General features: G+C 51.9%; 5 protein-coding genes across 5 annotated transcripts; 3 read left to right on the top strand and 2 right to left on the bottom strand.

The window, feature by feature from the left end:
• Nucleotides 1–4992: 4992 nt before the first annotated feature.
• Nucleotides 4993–6807, bottom strand: J4E79_007470 (uncharacterized protein; the record flags this gene model as incomplete). The annotated part of the gene is made up of 6 exons (XM_049356336.1): nt 4993–5740; nt 5793–5882; nt 5933–6058; nt 6109–6215; nt 6264–6442; nt 6492–6807. The coding sequence occupies 6 exons, from the start codon at nt 6805–6807 to the stop codon at nt 4993–4995; spliced, it is 1566 nt and encodes a 521-aa protein (XP_049209223.1).
• Nucleotides 6808–9821: 3014 nt separating this feature from the next.
• J4E79_007469 (uncharacterized protein) lies at nt 9822–11180 on the top strand (the record flags this gene model as incomplete). Its single annotated transcript, XM_049356335.1, has 1 exon — nt 9822–11180. The coding sequence occupies one exon, from the start codon at nt 9822–9824 to the stop codon at nt 11178–11180; it is 1359 nt and encodes a 452-aa protein (XP_049209222.1).
• A 463-nt stretch (nt 11181–11643) lies between these two features.
• J4E79_007468 (uncharacterized protein) lies at nt 11644–14708 on the top strand (the record flags this gene model as incomplete). Its single annotated transcript, XM_049356334.1, has 3 exons — nt 11644–12905; nt 13218–13497; nt 13551–14708. The coding sequence occupies 3 exons, from the start codon at nt 11644–11646 to the stop codon at nt 14706–14708; spliced, it is 2700 nt and encodes an 899-aa protein (XP_049209221.1).
• Nucleotides 14709–15105: 397 nt separating this feature from the next.
• On the bottom strand, nt 15106–15975 carry J4E79_007467 (uncharacterized protein; the record flags this gene model as incomplete). Its single annotated transcript, XM_049356333.1, has 3 exons — nt 15106–15219; nt 15282–15783; nt 15839–15975. 3 exons carry the CDS (start codon nt 15973–15975, stop codon nt 15106–15108), a joined length of 753 nt encoding a protein of 250 aa, XP_049209220.1.
• Nucleotides 15976–18535: 2560 nt separating this feature from the next.
• On the top strand, nt 18536–19025 carry J4E79_007466 (uncharacterized protein; the record flags this gene model as incomplete). Its single annotated transcript, XM_049356332.1, has 2 exons — nt 18536–18792; nt 18890–19025. The coding sequence occupies 2 exons, from the start codon at nt 18536–18538 to the stop codon at nt 19023–19025; spliced, it is 393 nt and encodes a 130-aa protein (XP_049209219.1).
• Between the last annotated feature and the right edge of the window lie 648 nt (nt 19026–19673).

Below are 19673 nucleotides of genomic sequence, written 5' to 3'. Positions count from 1 at the left end.
TCGCGGCAGAAGGCAGGAACCTCCATCAACCACAATACCAAAACAGTCGATCATCACTGGAGACCCTACGAGGCGCTGCTTGCCAAGTGTGATAGCTCCCGTATTGAACACTTACCGGAGTGTGAATGATCCATTCAGGCGTTGATGTGGAGTGGTTACAATAAGTGGTAGATCTCGACCAGTCGGGGTGGAACGTCTAGAGGAAAGAGATAGCAAGCGAAAGAGGCTCATCGCATGATTTGAGGATAAGTCTTTGGCGGCGACATGTGTATGTAAATATCGAAAGGGCGAATGTGACCTCCACGACATCGCCACAATGATGCGCGAACACTACCACTCGAATCTGCGAGTGCCTTCACAGCGGCTATCGAAGATCATGTACTCAACACTGGAATGCGCTGTTTTCTCACAGGGTATAGGCTTGTATAACGTCCATGCACTTCGATGATTGCATCGCAGTCATAGCACCTCTTGAGTCACGGTCGTCATACTCGATGAGTGACTTTTGATGACGGAAACCCCGTGAAGTGACAATATGTAAACCTGTCATCTCGGCGCTGCTATAAATTTGAGCTTCGACGTCTATCCTCCTACACATATCGCCAACACACAGCTACATCGTTTCCATATCTACGAGTTCTCGTTCAGCAGCCTCTATCACCATTATCATACACAGGCACACATACCTATTCTAGCCTTTGATCGTTGTTCTTCAATTTTCGTCGACAAAGTATCGAGTACTCGGCTACCGCAACTCTCGCCATAGGTGTATTGCCTACGACTACTATCACTCGAGGAAACCTTCAAACACCCCGACATACCCACTACATATCTCCAAGCCTCATAATCTCGTTGCCTCGAAGTCATCTATTTACGTCCATCACCACTACCCTATCGACACGTTATTCATCATCCTACAGCTTCAACATATCATAGCCGTACGCCGAATCGAGACTTCCGAGCCAACCGAGTAACCTCGCGACAACATTAAGAGTTATCTGTAGACAACGTTACAATGCCAAACTCCACTCAGCGTTCCGATGAGCGTAGAGGGAAAGAACAATGGGTCTGCAGTAATTGCAAATGGATTATCGTGGGGAAAACAGCCACTATCGGTGACAAGTGCCCACAATGTAAAGCACTTCTCAAGAGAAAAAGCCAAGGCCGGAATGGCTGTGTCATATCGGGTGAAGACAAGCCTCATTGCGATGTACAGTGATCTGTCACATACTAGGAAGCGACATCCAGGCGGAGTAGGTGCTGAATCTACTTCTTTTCAGATCGACCGAACTGACAGTATTACAGGGTTCCTCAAATCAAGCACTCGGAGCTGGCAGTATTTAGTCTGGCATGGGAAGGTGGTTTGCCACACGGGAATTAACATTGGCGAAGTCAAGACAGGTGGAGCTTAAATAGCAGAGGTGGAATAGAAAACCTGTTCTTCTATATCGTCTTCTATGTCACTTTTGATATCTTCGCCTGGTCCTCACTGAATGCGTGATGACATGTGGGGCACATGTACGCGAGAGGTGACACGCCTCGTGAGTGTACTTATCGCGTACTGCATAACGCGCCATGTGAGTGCCAAAGATGTGTCGCACCCTAAAAAAATGGACTTCTTCAGAACTTCATGTTGAGAGGGGATAAATCGCTACTCCTTCACAGCAGTGGCTGAGTTGGATTCGGTATCGGCATATCGTGCGAATACATCTCAAGCATGGTCTTGTCCTTGTTGGAGTACGTCACTGTAGTGAGTCAAAGTTTGAATGAGTCGCAGTGTGACACCATGGTCCGCCCCAACCTCTGAGTGCATCTCGCCCTTGACTAATATGTGGGAGTGACAGAAATCGAACTTTCGAAGCAGACTTCCGCTCTTTTATGACAGAGCACATTCGTATTGACGCAGCGTTTCTGAGTCTACGCGCTGTGACTGTGTACCAGTAGTATGTTCGGTAGATATATGCCTACCATGATCTTGCCTCTTCACCACTTACGCTCGCGCTTCCTGTCCAGATATCTAGACGTACCCGTTCTTCACATTCATGCTTTGCACCCAGTATGTCGGGGATACCGCGTCAAAAACTGCAAGACTACCTCCCATCAAATGCATCCCAAATCCAAGAACGACAGCAAGATCCCAATGCACTTCGTATAGACTGGGTGTGTTGTCAAGAGAAATGCAAGCAGCGTATCAACAACAACGTTCATAAGAAGTCAAGCTGTTTAGTTTGCGGACACACGCTAGCCAAATGCAACGAATGTCTGGAGAACAGACTTTACGACCACAACGCGATACCCGAACTTCCCAATTCCAACTTCCTGTCGTCGAATACTGGATTTGATTGCCTGGCCGCAACGATTGCCGCGCAACAAGCTGCCAAAACGGCTCGGATATGGACCCCTGAGGAGGATATGCGAAGGAAGAAGAGAGCTACGGAAGTGGAAAGAGAAGAGAGGACGACTGGGTGGAATAAGAGAAAGAGACGAGTGAAATGCGTCATTTTGTGAGCAATGGTTGAGGAAACGGGTGGAAGCAGGTGTGTAGAAGGCGAAGAAGCCGAAAGACAAATGATTCGCGCTGCACCGGAAGAGCGCTGGACTGGAAGGGCTGCAGACATCAATGAGACTGTTGGTGGGATTGCGAATCCGATATCTGTATTGTGAGCATACCTTCAGTGACTATCAGAGACACGCGACAGCCATATCTGCAATGGATGCGCATGGCTCGTCCAGGACAATAGTAGTAACATCCAGAGTAACGAGCCACCTGACTCTGTAATCCGCAATGTGAATGTACGTGAAGCTTCCGCTCTCATAAAGCTCTCGTCCTCGTTGTGCTACTTCCTCTTTCTATATCGTCGTATACGCCAACTCACCGAACTAACTCGTCTACTGACCATCCACTAAGACAGCAGCGTACTGCGTGTCGCTTGCCTGGATAGCCGACTCCAGCTTATACCACTTACACACCCAGCACCAGCCTTGTCCTGCGATGGGCTGGTACTGCTGCACCTGCGGCACCCCAAACGCCGGCGACGGCGCATCTCAAGAAGACCATACACGCGTGACGGCCTGCAGCAACTGTAAGCATGGATGTTGCTGGCAATGCGGCGTATTCCGTTCTGCTCCAAAAGATCCCTTGAAAGTATCAACGGCACCCAACCAGCCCAGCCGACGTCCAGATCGAAGTATCGGCACGCGGATCATCACGGACGCTCAACCAACATACCCGCGTCCGATGACTAGAGCGCCCACTCAGAGTTCGCGAGGGAAAAGGAAGACGAAGGATGGCGGTGGTTGCGTTATTATGTGAGATAGACGAGGGGAAGTAGAAGCGCTAGGTGATGGAATCATAAAGTAAGATGGCGTGGAGATGGCATATGGGAGAGGGAAGCTCATCAAGAGACATATTGTGTACAGAGGTTCGGTTCCGCAGTGAACAGGCGAGGTGTCGCAAATACTCCAATATACATAGCCTAGTTCTCAATACTACGTATGAATTTCTGATCACATCGATGGCTGGTGATGACGACGAGGGGAATGTGACTGGAAATGGAGTTGAATGCTCAGGCACCGCACAGTCAGAAGCAGCCATGAGTCATGCTAGCGTGTATACCGAGTCGTTGAATGGGCATCGCACCTCCTGCTAACCACGCCGCATCAGAACCACCACATGGGCAACGCGTGCGCAGGATTCCGCAGCGGACATTGAGAGGCCCGTTGCAGCTACTTCTCCGATGCCAATAGCGCGCGTAGCTTCAACGTGCTCCCGACCACGCTGAAGCTGGCACCGCCCGGGCAGCTCCTACAAACACCACGCGAAACCACTCACCCATCCATACAACCATCACAACCACAACAGCCTATACTCGTCTCCAGTCAGTAAATCAACCTCATCCTCTCTCTTCCACAGCCCACCATCCCGGTCCTCGGTCCACGGGCCCTTCTCAAACTCACAACCTGCGACATCCAACGCCCCAAGACGCGAAACCACAGCGCCGGTATCTCTCTCCATCCGAACAACGCACACGCCCCATGCATAATCTCAGCTGCCGAGTCCTAGCACGAAGCGAGCCGTCTTTATGCTCAGGAGAGGGATGAACGGAAGGGAAGGGAGAAGGGAAAGGCGCTGTTGGTGGCGTGCGTGCCCAGGTGCTGTGCCGTAAACCTACATTGGGGGCCTGCGGCGTAGGTCGCAGAGGTGCGTTGGCGAAGCCAGGAACGTGTCTTTGTGCGGCAGTTATTTCCCCCGCGGGGCATGGGACTTTCTGGTGAAGTCGGAGGGATGAGAGCGAGTATTTAGCTGGTGTCGGCGAGTCCGCTGATGTTGTGAGATGAGATGACGATCAGCATCGTGAGGTTCGTCGAGTCGTGTGAAAGCGATCTACGATCTACAGTTGGTGGACTTCCGTTGTTGGCTGGGAGCGCCCCGCTCAGCTGTCAAAACAACGTCGAAACTGGCGTGTAGGGCTAGGAGCCGTACGGAAGGGGTCCTGTCAAACGCGGCCTGACGTGCAATGTGTCAGGTAGCAGGATCGGTGTCGTTCCGGAATGTCACCGTATGCTGCGCATCGCATGAATGGAAGGGGTGGAGCGGCAAACAAGCCTCACGATCCACGGCTGTCTAGATCGTCAGGCGTTTTAGGCGCCTGTTGTTCAGGCTACAGCATGTTTGTGTTGGTGTAAGTGAACGTTGTGAAGTAACACACGTGGAAAGATATGACGTAGTCAAGATGGAAGGTAAGAAGAAGATGCGCCATGTCATTGAGGGTATTTCTATCGAGAAGCGAACCGAACCAAGGAAACTATATAACAGCATTCTTATCCTGAGATTGATTATGGTAAAGACTGAGATTACCGCAGCCACGCTTCGGGTGGTGGTGTATAAGGACTGTGTACCCTTTTTATATCGACAAACGTGTTAAGGAAATAAGATGTGTGGCTCTACCAGACACTGATACAATCAGGCCTCGATGAGTTGCAGGCATTAAATCATGCCGATGGAAGCTTGCCTGCGAGCTCCACGTAGCGCGGCCAGGTGTTGGTAAAGACGAGGTACTTGATGCTTTCGAATGCAGGATCAAACACTTCCTCTGTGAACTCGCTCGGGACTATCGACCTGGTGCTCGATGTTGAGGACGACGTGATGTTGGAGTCGATACTCGCTGGCCGGCTCAAGGTGTCCTCCCAGGGACACACGACATTGTCTCTAGCGACGGGTGACTTAGCTTCCTCTGGTGTCTGGGCACGCGGCATGTACGGGTCGAACTCCACTTCCGCGAACATGTTTTGTAGAGTCTTGAAGATCTTGTATTCGATGTTGATCGGTGCCTCGGCGGTGAAGGGGTTGATAAGCGTGTAGAAAAGCAGAGACGCCTCGTTGAACATCTGTCGCCGTTGAGCGGTGGTAACGACCTTGAGGCTGCCCCACTTCTTCCTGAAATTGCGCACTTCACGGAGGAAGATGCAGTTCTCGGCTGTGAACTCGCGTGCAGCAGCCCAGGCGATGAGGGGTTCGATATTCTGCTCGATGGTGAACTCCAGTGTCTGCATCGACGATTTGGCCTTGATCTCCTTGGTGTAGATCATGGTGGTCGATTTCCCGGATAGTTGCGAGTGGTTGGAGGTGAGCGAATCGGTGTCGGAGATTGATGATCGTCTGTTCGGTTGGGCCCTCAGTGCGTCTCGCAGTGGTATGATGATGAGAACCTGTTGGCAAACGACCAGTGATGGTATAAACCTACATCGGGGTGTCAGCTAGAGAACGGGTCAGGAAAGGCAACTTCACTTACCACCCGGCTGGTGCAAACACCTTGTTGATTTGCTGGATCTCGTGCATCTTTGAGTATGTGAAGGCGATCCAGAGTGGCGTTCCTGGAAGACTGAAGGCCATGTAAGCAGGATGGAATGAATTCGATGCGAACAAACATACCCAGCAATAATGGCAAGTCTCGTCTGCCAGGCCCACGAGTGAACGTCCTTGATGTTGCGGATCTTCCATAGTATCCACGGACCAACCATCATTGTCCAGAATAGCTGCACAAAGATTGACGGAATCCTGTTTGATAATGAGTGAAATACTCGTGCAATTGCGTCATGATAACATACCATTCACCTCCCCTTCGGCATTCAATGTAATTAGTAGGAACTCCGAAGAAACCGTATGCATCGTGAAAGCGGCGAGAGCCGAAGAACAGCATGATAGCGGGCAGGAACTGCTGCGGTCAGTGGTATACACATGGACACACTACAACATGACATACCGAAAGGACTAGTCCGACCAAAGTACCAAAGTATACTTTCTTCGCCGCATCGAGATCGCGCCACGCTTCGAGAAGGCCGAGTGGGGTATACGACATCCGCTTCTTGCGCGCACCCTCCAGAAAGTTGCGTGTCATGCGGCGCTGGCTCTCGTAGGCCGTGAGCACCTTGGCATTGCATGCTGTAAGGACTTAGTATGCATCGGACCTTGCGTCGAACCTCAAACTTACCTTGGAAAAATGCCATGCCAGATGGAAGAAATACTGACATAATCCAGAACTCGGCTGAGCATGGAAAGAGACCGTTCCACGGATAGACGAGTAGGACAAGGATGAGATAGATGTGCAGCATAAGCACCGCTGCGAAAACGATCTTGATATTCCGTATCTGCAAACAAAAAGCCTCCCTACGTCGATGGAGGAAGAAAAGCTCGACACTCAGTATCAGCGTGTACAATACGGCGACAACAATGTAAGCGACACCGAGACGGTCGAGATTGGCCCTTGTTGTGCCATCGAGTACTCGTGGTCGCAACAGAGGCGGCATGGTGATCATGCTGTGTGGGGACCAAGCGGGAGTGATAGTTTCGATTGACAGTGAAGTATGAGGATTTGAGAGTCAGGCTCCTCCTCTTACTTAACAGAACGAAAGTGGGACCGTGTAGCGGAAGGATTGAAGGATGCTGATACCGAGGGGGCGGGACAGGTTATGCCAAATGTCCATCGGCGAACAGGGCGGCACACAACTGCTAGGGAGAGCGGGAAGACGTAAGAGGTATTAGAACTGCCCTGCACATGGGTCGGGTCTGGTAAAAGATACAACAGGGCGAGGTTAGCTGCGGCTCGGGGAGGCCTGAGCGGCAAGGGATTGCTCGATGAGAGGTGTATCGCAGGGTCGGATGATACTGAGCCACCAGGGCTAGTCACTGTTCTTAGTGTAACGGGAAGGGATCGCATCTTCTGCAGGACTGCAGGAAAACGCGCGAACGCCATGGCGGAGAAATGTGTCACGATGACTACCACGGGGGTACAGGCTGCTACCTTGTCGGGCTGCGACCGCGGAGAGCAATTTGACGGCCGCCTCCAAACATGCCGGTCAGTGTGCAGTCCACTGATGTGTGAACGGTAGGATACCCGGTGAGACGAGAGTGTCGAAGTTGGGGTAGATCATGTTCTGGTTCGTGCTGGGCTGGATCGTCGCATGCCGAGATCAGACATCGGAGGTTTCGGCACTCCAGCAATTTCCCAGGTACCCCAGGATTCGCTCCTACCATCACACCAAATTCAACGTTTACGTGCTTGCAAGCGTTTCCATCGCTACACACGCTTAAAGAAACCATCACGCCGCTTCTTTCCGTTGTAACTCCAATCTCGAACGCTTCGTCTTGGCGGCGATGACCGCATGCCGCGGCTGCAGGTACAGTACTGCCCAGGTGTGCTCTACCCTTCGCAGGCTGTGTCGCAGCACCGCACGCGCCGAATTCTGCGACTATAGCACTTGGACTATTGATGCAGCTCGATTCTGTGTATACAGGAATATCCATGCAGTACTCCCGTTTCATTGTGCTTTCGCACGTCTTCCCATTGACCGGCAGAAAGTCTGACGTTCATGCGTTCTTTTATCCTTCGCGGCTTCGAAAACATCGCGCTACGTCCAGTCATGCTCAACACTTCTGTCAGTCTCAGAGGTTTCATGTCAAACTTCTAGAAGGCCACCTATGTTCCTGTCGCGGATGCTTCAACGTAGCTGTCACAAGCTGTCCATCGGGCACGCCGTCCGCTTGAGGGTGTACCTCCGCACCTGTCGACTATGCAACGAGCCGCGGAAACCTTCAAGCCAAGATACACGCATAACTGATCGATCATACCCACCTAGTGCGGGGAAGCGTGCGGGAGGACAAAATGCCCACTGTGGCTGTACCGTGGCGGCAGGGTGTCGTTGCCTTCCGGCCATCGGCATGTCGCATCACCATGAAAGATGTGTGGTTTCGATAACGAAGGCTGCAACCTCCAGTAGCATGCCGGGCGCGTAATTACGGTTACCTGAATATCGATGCAGCATCCGACCGAGGAGGGTGGGAGCTTCGTCTGGTTTCTGCGAACGTGATCAGGTACAAGGATGCGGTCGAGAGATTGAGCGTTGTACGACCTCGACGCCCAATTAATTCACCTGCAAACACAGTTTTGGACTGGGTTGCTACATATCGTGGTGTACCTACCCGCGAACCCGACCCCCTGCCGTTGTTATGTGGTATTGGCGAAATGACGCGCTGACGCGCTAACACTTTGACTTTGAGTTCGCCTCACACTCAACAAGATCATATGTCATTACCGAAACCATACATATGATCAAGTACTGACGGACTTCCGCACGTCTAGTATTCTTAGCGTCATGTGCTAAAATGGCCTCGAATTAACCCTGCTAAACACAAACATAATCTTACCGTCACTGCCACGCATTATAGAGAATACTTTATAACATTTCTATAAGCAGTTCATCAATCCGGCAACGTATTCATGATCTCCGATCATTGTGTCGTTGCCACGCGACATCATATCATGCGCCCACCCCGTTCAGGAAATTTTCTGAACACCCTAGAGCCTACGTTGACGTTAGATCATCTACTTTGCATGTTTTCATCTTAATGTAGGCTGCAGACTCGTTCATCTCTTTCCTTGTATAGAATGCGCCGAAGGACGATAAAGGCCATGGTCTTGGATCTATGGAGATACTGCTTCGTGGGGAAGCGGGCCTCTCGCGTACAAGACTGCTGTATCTCAAAGTGCTACCTACTGGGCACTGATCATTGGTACTAGAGACGCTCGCTGAGCATAGAGATTGTCACTCAAGATCTTGAACACGACACTTAGCGAACCCGCTACTCGTTTTCTGCAACCGTGTCTCAACTACGTAGGTACTCTCCTGCCGGAAGACGAAGTCAGGTGACCTTCGGGGGCCCACGCCGACTACGCCCACCCATGGTGCAGTACTCACAGATATTTACTACCTAGCAGTATAGTGGGACGACTACACGAATGATGCCGATTCTACTCTACTTACTGGACTTTACTTGCGTACCATGGTTGTGGTGTGCATGTGGTCGGTCTCCAAGTTTTCGCTTAGTATGTACCCTCTCCCATAGGATGAGCCATGATGCGCAAAATGACAGAACCACAGTACTTTGACGTGACTGACGATGATCCAAAGTTGAGCATCCATCGTAAAATCATACTGTCTTAGTATATAATCTCGCATGTTCAATGCAACCTTCCTAAGATAGTTATCTCAAGACACTACTATCATACAATCCAATACACCACACACAAATAACAGCAACAGAAAACTTCATGTCTTCTGATATGGCTTCCACCAACTCTTCCCCAGCGCAGTCGCGTACCAGTCTGGGGAGTTCAACCACACTGGCGCCACAACCCTCGGCCCCCGGCCTCGCGCCCACCATCATCCTCAACGAACACACCTCGCCCGAACGCACTGCGCACGCTTGGTCCACAAAACGAAAGTGGTGCCTTTTGACCGTGGTCGCATTCTGTCAGATCAGCATGAACCTCAACGCCTCGGTATACTCCAACGCCGTGCCTCTGCTGAACGACTACTTCGGCATCACCAACGCCCGCTTGGGTATGACTGCCTTCCTCATCGCATATGCCTTCGGCTGCGAGTTCTGGGCCCCGTTCTCTGAGGAATTCGGACGCTGGCCCGTCATGCAAGCCTCTCTTGGGCTGACGAACATCTCGGTCCTGATTTGCGCCACGTCTAACAGCTTTGCCGGAATCATCGGTGGCAGGATCATGGGCGGCTTGTCTTCGGCTGGTGGATCAGTCACCATGGGCATGGTCGGTGACATTTATCACAAAGATGAGCAGCAATATGCCGTCTTGTGGTGTTCGCTCTTCTCTTGTCTCGGAGCAGTCATTGGAGGCATTATCGGAGGTCCGCTCGAGCAGTTCCTGGGTTGGCGTTGGAACTTCTACATCCAGCTCATCCTTGGAGTAACGACCCAGTTACTTCATGGGGCCATCGCCAAAGAGACTTTGGCTCCTGTGATGCTCGACAACGCCGCGAAGAAGGAACGAAAGAGCGGTAATGTCAACATCCGGGGACCAAATGAAGACAAGAAATGGAGAGACAGGCTGCACTACAAGGAGGTTGCCACCACGATGTTTCGACCATACCAGCTGCTCTTGACTGAGCCCATCGTTCTCTTCCTCTCGCTGCTGAGCGGTCTCGCTGACGCGCTCATCTTCTCTTTCTTCGAGAGCTTCGGCTATGTCTTCCAACAATGGTCGTTCACGCCTACGCAGATCTCGCTTGCTCTCGTCGCATTAGCCGTTTCATACATCATCGGTTACTTCACCTTTGTCCCCATCATCGCCCGTCACAACACTCGACGTAGCCGAGGCGAACAGCTCGCACCTGAGGCACGTCTCAAGCCACTCCTATGGCTCGTCACCCTCCTTCCTGCTGGGCTGCTCATCTGCGCATTCGTCGCAACAGGGCCACCACTCCACTGGTTCGGCGTCATAATCGCCACTCTCCTCATTGGAGTCGCGAACTTCGCCATCTACTATGCGTCCATCGATTACATGGTCGCCGCCTACGGACCACACAGCGCGTCGGCGACTGGTGGCAACGGCTTCATGAGAGATCTGCTCGCGGGTTTATGTGCGCTCTACACCAAGCCCATGTACAGCAACCTAGGTATTCAGAGGTCGTATTTGGTACTGTTTGGCTTGACAGCGCTGTTTTGTCTGCCGGTATACATCTTTTATTTCAAGGGTCCGGCGATTCGTGCGAAGAGCAAGTTCGCGAGTCAATTGGCGAGAGAGAGCGAAGCGCGCGGTGCGCCAGAGGTCACGATGAGTTCTGCATCGCCTCCAAGGGTCTTTCAGGAGGTTTAGCGTTGCGTGAGACGACTTGTATTAGCTTTTAGTTCAGGCCTTGATTTGGCGGATACCCAGGTGTGCGTAGGTTGCAGTTGCTTTATACGTATAGAACAAAAAAACAATAAACACGATAGAAACAAATTTGCATAAGTGCAACATGTGTACATCAGTAGTTGGCGGGTAATTACTCAGACTTCGTGAGGGTGCCCAGGTGAGAGGAAGATAAGATAAGTGCGCGTCATGATGACATAAGCACTGCTTCAACTGCCGAGGCTTGCCGTTGGTCGTGATGTTTGGCCGGCATCCGCATCGACGGAATCCTCGAACATGTCATCGAACGGTAATACAAGACTGCATCCTTGAGCAGATCATGATCGGCCTAGTACACAAAATGTAGCATCCACCATATTGAGCTGGTGGCTCAACCTCAACCGCTCTGACCCAGACTCAACGCTTCGCAACATACTTAGGTACCACAATGGCGCCAGCAAAGCCCAAAGATATCGTAATCGTAGGGGGATCTCTAGGCGGCCTTCTGACTGGTGTCGCATTGAAGCGCCTTCACAAAGATCTCAACATCCGCATATTCGAACGCAATCCGACGCCGCTTCTGCAGGATCAGGGCGCTGGTGTGGTCGCTGGGCAGGACGTACAAAAGTTCTTCAAAGCGCACGACCGAAGTCAAACCACGTTGACGATCCCGAGTCACCAACGGTTATATCTCGATAAGGAAGGCCATGTCATAAGCCGTCACAACCAGGAGCAGCGCATGACAAGCTGGGATCTGCTATACCACCTCCTACGAACGAACTACGATGGTACTGAGACCGACTACGCGAAAGTACCCACGACGGAAGAAGGGGAGGGAAAGACATCGTACGAATATGGATGTACGGTTACGAGTGTTGCGACACCAAAACCTGCATCATCTCTGGAATTGGACTTCTCAGAACCCGTCAAGATCACGATTCAACACAAATCCGGAGAGACGTTCTCGACCGAAGCAGACCTCGTAGTCGCAGCCGACGGACCCAGCTCCAGAATACGCGCCGAATACTTCCCCGACGTCAAGCGGACGTACGCCGGATACGTAGCATGGCGCGGCACAGTACCCGAAACGCAAGTCTCACAGGCTGCCACCGATGTCTTCGTCGAGAAGTTCCCATTCTACCACACCGAGGGTATCCAGATACTTGCGTATACTATACCAGGGAAACACGGGACCACCAAACCTGGCGAGCGATTGCTGAACTGGGTCTGGTACGTCAACTACAAGGAAGAATCGCCGGAGCACGTCGAACTCATGACAGACAACGAGGGAAAGAGACATCACATCACACTACCACCGGGTGGAATTAAGGAGGACGTATGGAGACGGCAAAAGGCCCTCGCGAATGAGATACTGCCACCGCAATTCGCTGAGCTTGTCAACAAGACTGAGGTACCCTTCGTACAAGCCATCACAGATGTCATCGCGCCGTCTGCCTTGCTAGAAAATGGTAGAGTCCTATTGCTCGGCGATGCGCTTGCTGGTTTCAGACCACACACAGCTGCCAGCACGAACCAGGCTGCTCTAGACGCTATGAAGCTTGCTGGCGCGGTTGAGAAGGTTATCGAAGGAGGAGGAATGGACGCGCTGAAGAAGTGGGAGGAAGAAGTAATGGAGTATGGTAAAGAGATGCAAAGCCACGGTGTGCAGATGGGCAACCGAAGCCGGTTTGGTGATCATCCGATGCAAAGGTAAAGGTAAAGGTAAATTACGAGGTGTACTAGAGCATCTAAGGTAAAGGTAGAAAGTATGTGCTGTTGTCTGTTATTCTAGCTAATTGTCCTATCTTGTTAGAGAAATACTTAGCGAAAGTCTACTTGTTCTCTCACCTTAGATGTCGTCTTGACATAACGATTCCGCTATAACTATTTCACCGTACACTATAGTATGCTTCACCGACCTTCAACTAGAATATGCCTTCTCGTTTCTTACCTGTTTCTCTCACCTCCTTACTATTCGTTACTAGATCGCCTGTTAAGAGAGACGCTAAGCGTGTATATAAGACTACTCCACTACTTGCCCTCTAAGTATCCTTCCTACACCGTCTTCCAGAACAACCCTTCTACTTCCTTTCAGTCCTACAATATCTACAGATTCCTTTACTTCTACATCATGAACCTGCCTCCCAAGCCACCCGCGCACTTGGACTACTACGAGATTCTCGGCATGAATGAGGTTGCGTCTACTACAGAGATAGAAGCAGCATACAAGAGACTGCAACGTATCCATCATCCGGACAGCAAGTGCGCTGGCGCGGAACCCAGCACTGAACTATTTCAGAACGTATGTACTTACAATTTGTTGACTATCTTGGCGTGACTGAGTTTGACTATCAGATTGGCATCGCCTGGGACACGCTGAAAAGCAGTCAAAGAAGGCGCAATTACGACAAGTCCCACCCAAGCATACGACTTGCTTGGAACGCCTACCGTGTGAACCTAGGAGTGTGGGAAGCCGACGAAAGAGAAAGGGCACGGCGTCAGGCAAGACGGCTAGAACGAGAGCGAAAGATTGCCGCAGAAGAGGCGACACTCCGGAAACAAAAGGATCAGGAGATCAAGAGGCTGGCCGAGATAGCCGCAAAAAGACACGCTGAACGCGTCGAGGCTGATGAAGCACGTCGCAAAGAGCAAGAAAAGCACGAGAAAGAAATCCGACGACGCGAGGAAGAAGCTCGGCGCGTTCGAGAGCGACTTCAGGAAGAACGAAGACAGCAGGGGATAGCTCGAGCCAAGGAAGAGGCCCGCATAAAGGCTGACTGGGAGAAAGCGCAGAGAGAGAAAAATCGCACGAAGGGGGCTGGGGTGTCACAACGCGCACCAGATGAAAGAGACGAGCTGAGAGAACGCTGGCGTCATGCGAAAGATCGGACGACAGAGCAAGCTCATGCAGCCGGACGTATGAATGATGCGGCCGCTAAGGAGAGACTTCGCAAGCAGAAGGAGGAAATACCCCAACCAAACGAAGACAACCATAGGCGACATGCAGAACCTCCTCAGGAAGGTACTCAAGAAACGGAACGGCTGGCCAGAAAACAGCGTGAAGCAGACGAAAGACAGGCTAAAGTTATCGCCAACGCGCAGAAACGACAAGAAGAAGCAGCTAAAGAGCGACTACGTCGTGAACAACTCCACTCCACGTCGCTGAAGCGGCCCGCCTCCGACGATGTCGAGGATGCGCAAGATATGGCAGACACCAAGAAGCCTAAAGTTCAAGAGCCCATGACATCAGGCCTCCGTAAGCATATGGCTCGAGAACAAGCCCGGCGAGTTCATACCCAGAAACTTCAGGAGGTAGGTGGCCCAGGAAACGAAGAGCGCTTGAGAGACGTCAGTATCGACTTGGGCTGGAAGTATGTGGACTACCAAAACGAGGCATGTCCTCAATGCCACACGAAAAAAAGTGCGGCGCAATTCGGTCTATGGGAGTGTCCGGAAGGAAGGGCATTGAGATGCCGACCCTGTCTGGCGGCACTGAGTACGTTCAGTGCTTGATGTGGGTGTAAGGACTTGCAAAGGACTTGCAGAGGACGGGACTTACGATTAGGCGAAAAGTGTTTGTTTACAAGCTTTACGACATGCATGACATGATTTGGCGGCTAATTTATCTTATTCTTTACTATCACAAACTCAGGTATAAATAAAACTACTAAGCTGACTAGTGTAGTTCCTATAAGGGCAATCACAAGTCCCCAAGTGCCATCATGCTGCATCAAGACTCTAAGACAACGCAATGTGATTCCAAAATGCTATATACACTCCACCAATGCTCTATATACACCGTCTCGCAAGTCTTAACGAGCGACCCCAAAGAAGTATGTAACCATGAATGATTCAGTCCATCCTATGCCCTCAAGACATCTCATATCTCATTATTCGTGTTCGTTCGGATCTAGTACTCGAGGTCCTTGGGGTGGCGCTTGGCGAGCTTGTTGACAGCAGGGCCGGGGACAGGGTAGCTGGTGAAGGACTGGAAAACGTTGAACTTGATACCAGCGTCGTCGGCCTAAACAATCTCGTTAGCACATATTCGATATTGCATCGTACGACTCAAGTGGGAGATCTTACCTTGTACAAGCTAGTACCAGCAACACCGCCGCTGGGCTTAGCAGTGCCAGAGCCCTCAACCTTAAAGTTGACGCACTGGGGGTACGCCTGGGCGCCGTTGGTCTGGCCAGCAGCGTGCAGAGCGATGATCTCGTGACGGACGACGTAGTTGCCGGGGGCGACGTTGGGGAATGTGAGGTCCCAGGCGAAGTTGTTGGCGATGAGGTCGTCAGTAGCCCATTTTCCTGGGTTGCTTCCTGACTTCCAGGCGCTGGACTGGATCTTGGTCCACTTCAGGTCAGAGGGGCTGACGGAGCCGCAGTCGCCGTTGCAGGGCGCGATGTACTCCTGGATGGGGCCAACGTGGCTGACTGGCCAGGTGTCCCACTTGAAGGTGACCTTGCTGCCGGGCTTGACGGTAACGTAGGCGCCGTTGCTCTTGCCCTGCTTGTGGCAAACTATGGCGGCAGTGCCAAAGCTGTCAGGGGAGACGAAACCGTTGTCAAGGTTGTCGGCTTGCCATCTTTTGGGACTGAGTCAGTACATGTTTCCCGTGCAGTTCGTACAGAGTCACTTACCCTACGGTGGCGGGAATGGGGGTCTGGTACTTGAGAGCAGCGTTCCAGCCCTGGTATTCCTTGCCGTCGGCAACGACCTTGTCGACGTGGCCGTGGGCTGCCACAAGGGGCGCGAGAAGGAGGAGGAATGAGAGCATGATGATGGTATTCAAAGTGAATGACTTGTAGGAAGCGATTGTTGAAGCTGTGTAGTGATGGGCTTGCTGTCGAGAGTGGCCTTCAACCTGGGACTTAACGCCCCTTCATATACTCCTCTGAAGTCTTCTAGTGGCCTTCTACTGACGCCCACGTTCTCCCACGACCAGGTATTGGCGAAGCCTTGCAATCAAAAAATTCATCTCCATGCACGAGTCGACCTGGTTTCTGAGTTGAACGCCATCCGCTCGTGGAAACACGCCCTGGTCGTCGAGCTCTTGGATCATTGGAAGCCCAGCGGTGTTTCCAGTCTGGTGACGGCGTGAAACCCCTGCGATAGGCTAGGAGAATTTCAATGACTCCAGTATTAATTTATGAGACGCAGTGCTGTCCTTGAAGTGGTGATGGGCAATCTATCCTCGGCTGCGGCCACTGCCGCCGTCCAGGTGGTCACCAACCACGTGCGAGTTTCAGCCACTACGTTGTGGTACTTTGTTTACTTAAACTCTGGGCGATGTGGACCTCTCGGTGTATTGACGGGACTCAACGAAGAATATCGTGGTTGTTGTATCAAGCTGCATGCTCAGGTGCTCAACAACCGAGATGAACGATGCGATGCCTAACATTCCGCTGATGGCGCAACTCAGCAGCTCACGGGAATCAGCACGGATCTACGGCAGTCATAATGTAAGCCCTACGGCTACCGAAATGCAGTGTAACTAATACCCCGTGGGGTCTTGGACATACTTGCAGTGTTGCTGCAAATGTTGCTGCATCCGAGTCGATTATATCCGGTGGCGCCAAAACCCAGGGCGTTTAATGTATATAGATTAATCACGGACCGCGAACCCGAACGTCAACCCACTTTGTGGCGATGCATCTCTTGCACAAGGCTAGCGATCGATGCGTGCATCTCTGAAACGTCTCAGGTCACACGAAGTGCAACTCATCTAGAAAGGCATTCCATCTACTCCGACCACGATGTAGCCTCGATTCTTCAAGCACTGGTTTGCTCAACTTCTCCGTCTCTTGATGTCTTTTCGAAGACTGGATACGCTGATTGCTAATTCCGAGATGCCCTGATCTGGATTCGTGGAGGGCCTGTTGGTGTAAATGTCCATTACCAATTCCAGGTCCAGAATCTCGTCGCTCGGTGTGTGTCCGGCCATAACAGATTACCCTGGAGACTCGACAGAAGGAAGGTAGCATCGACAATCTCTCTCGATAAGAGATCCCATTAACATTCTCTTGCTGCGTCAGGTAGGATGGACGTCGCCGGCGCGACTGGCGCTTGGGGTCTTTGAAACCATTGCGTCCGTCGCGCGCCGACCACGCCGGCCCTTGCTGGAGCGCATATCTGAGTACCATCATGTGTTGCTACTGAAGGATGCGCATCTGTGTCAAAGAGGATCACGTGTCGAATGTAAGCATTGACTTCAGTGTATCGCAACCATGGGAATCAGTAAAATCTCATCTCAACAACCAGAGTGTCAAAGAGGAGGACCAGAAGAAGGACGTCGAAGGTGTAAGAAGCTTGGGCTCGAGGGATCGTCAGGGCGAGCGCGCGGGACGGTGCGACGTCATCGCTGTTATGCTAAATTTGTCGCTCTGACGTGCCTCACGATCGGCGAACGATGCGCATCGTCCAGGAACAAAGTTTGCGTCACTGAGTGTCGCATCTTCATATAAGAAAGCTGATGCTCTCGCTGTTGGCCTGAGGAGGTGGGGAATCTGACGCTCGGCATGCCTGGAAGGTGCGGATGACGCGTCACCAAGGCTAAGTAAGACCGTACCACCACAGGCGTCCCCAGCGAACATTCACCTTCACAGCCCCAAAAGACAGAAATATTCGCATCAAAATTGCGCCCAGAGGCAGAAGAAAAAGGAGGACATATCGCAGTATACAAAGCTAAGGAAACCAGAGGCTCCAAGAGTCGGGCCAAGTTCAGGTCCGAAACCTTCCAGCCAACATAGCCTCCCCGGGCAGTCCGGAAACCACACTTCCACGCGTGTCTACGCAGCAGACGAAGCTGGGGTGTTACGCGTTTCCGAGTGCCAACTGGTCTTAGACGTGGTCGATAGGTGGGGTAACGCAGCTTTACTGGCTGCCCAGGCACGTGAATATGTGACGCAGCCAATAGCATGGTGAAAGGGTCGCATCCTCCTAGCAACCGATTGGGTCTTTGGTTCGCATCAGACGCACGATCTGGAAGACCTTGCGGTTCCCGAAGCGATAGCTGTAACGGTATATAGGTAAGTGATTGTGGCACGCAGGGTCTCGCAACTCGGTGTCTGTGGGACGTTGCCGCATCACACCATACTATTTCGTCGTCGTCAGCGCAACGCTGACCATCCCCTCGGTCTTTTTCTTGTCACTCCTGCAGCTTCCGGAACCTCCGCGCATTAGGCTCACTCTCTGCCTTACCTTTGTTGATCGTGAGCGTGTCACTACAGCAAACACTACTCCATCCCTATATCACCCGCTCCCGTCGCACGAGATTCTGCATCACAGCATATACCCATTCTTCCGCAGTCACAATGTATCTTCAAAAAAGAAACAACATGGGCTTCGACATCGCCCCAGCCCTCATCATATTCCTCGTTATCCTCGGAGCAGGCGCGCTCGTCTGCTGCGGTTTCGCTGTCTACCGGTTCTACGGCGGAGAGCCTGAAGATGACTCAAGGCGTTTCCACAGAAGCCCAGAGCAAGACTCCTATATGAGAGAAGTGCGGGAACGAAGTTGGCGCAAGCTACCTCAGCTGGGTATGCCAAAGCCCTACTATCAGTCCAACCTGGGTCACGCACCGATGAGTCCAAGGTAAGATGACGTCGCTTCACCTGTGAATGTAGCCTCAAGCTGACTTGAACAAGCGGTAGCAACACTACGTACGGATGAGAAACCGAGCACCCTCCAGCCTCGTCGAGGTGGATGCCGAAAAAGACTGCAACACATGCGGCGTGAGAGGGCGCGAGGCCCTACAACAGGATAAACAGCGACGCGACACTACGAAACGACCGAGAGGCACTACTTTTGCAATTGTATTGGATTAGACCTCATAAGAGATGTTCGGAATTTTGTTTGGGTGATAACAAGCGTTCGACGGATCAACCACCACTCCCGGCCTGACGGACCCCACTCGTCGAAGCCTTCCTCCTCCAGATACTTCACGATCGAGGAGAAGTGGCTGTGAAGCCACTGATCGACAGGGGAAAATCTTTACCTCACGATGAGAATACTGTCAACAACCGGGGAAGCGGGGTGGTCCGAGACGGACAGATAGTTCTGGGGCGGGGTTCCGGGGCATGGTTTCCATAAGGATAAATTGGAGTTTCCAAGGGTTTTATACCTCTTGACTGATATAGTGTTCCGAACAATGCAATGCAAGTTCTTCACTCTATCACGCATGCGGTCGTTGCCATGAGCGTGAACTGGTACCAAACCGCAACACCCTGGTGACTTTGACAGACGACATCGCAAGCCGTGCAAGGGGTATCCGTGCTTTCTTACCATGTTTCCCGAGCATGGACACGACTCAGATGTCAGCACGAAAGACGGATTGGGCCACTGGAGCCTCTTCGGACGACCAAGATTCCGTTTTCCGAATCGGCCGAGAGATACCCACGAAGCTGGGTACAGCCACATCTGAGTCTTGCAGTCGTTTAGTGATATGCGCAGGGTCCGAAAGTTTAATCGTACGC

Source organism: Alternaria viburni (genome assembly GCF_023758015.1).
Source record: "Alternaria viburni strain BMP 2772 chromosome Unknown scaffold_16, whole genome shotgun sequence".
NCBI classification, from domain to species: domain Eukaryota; kingdom Fungi; phylum Ascomycota; class Dothideomycetes; order Pleosporales; family Pleosporaceae; genus Alternaria; species Alternaria viburni.
The sequence above is the reverse complement of the archived record's forward strand: the minus strand, read 5'-3'. Positions and strand labels throughout refer to the sequence as shown.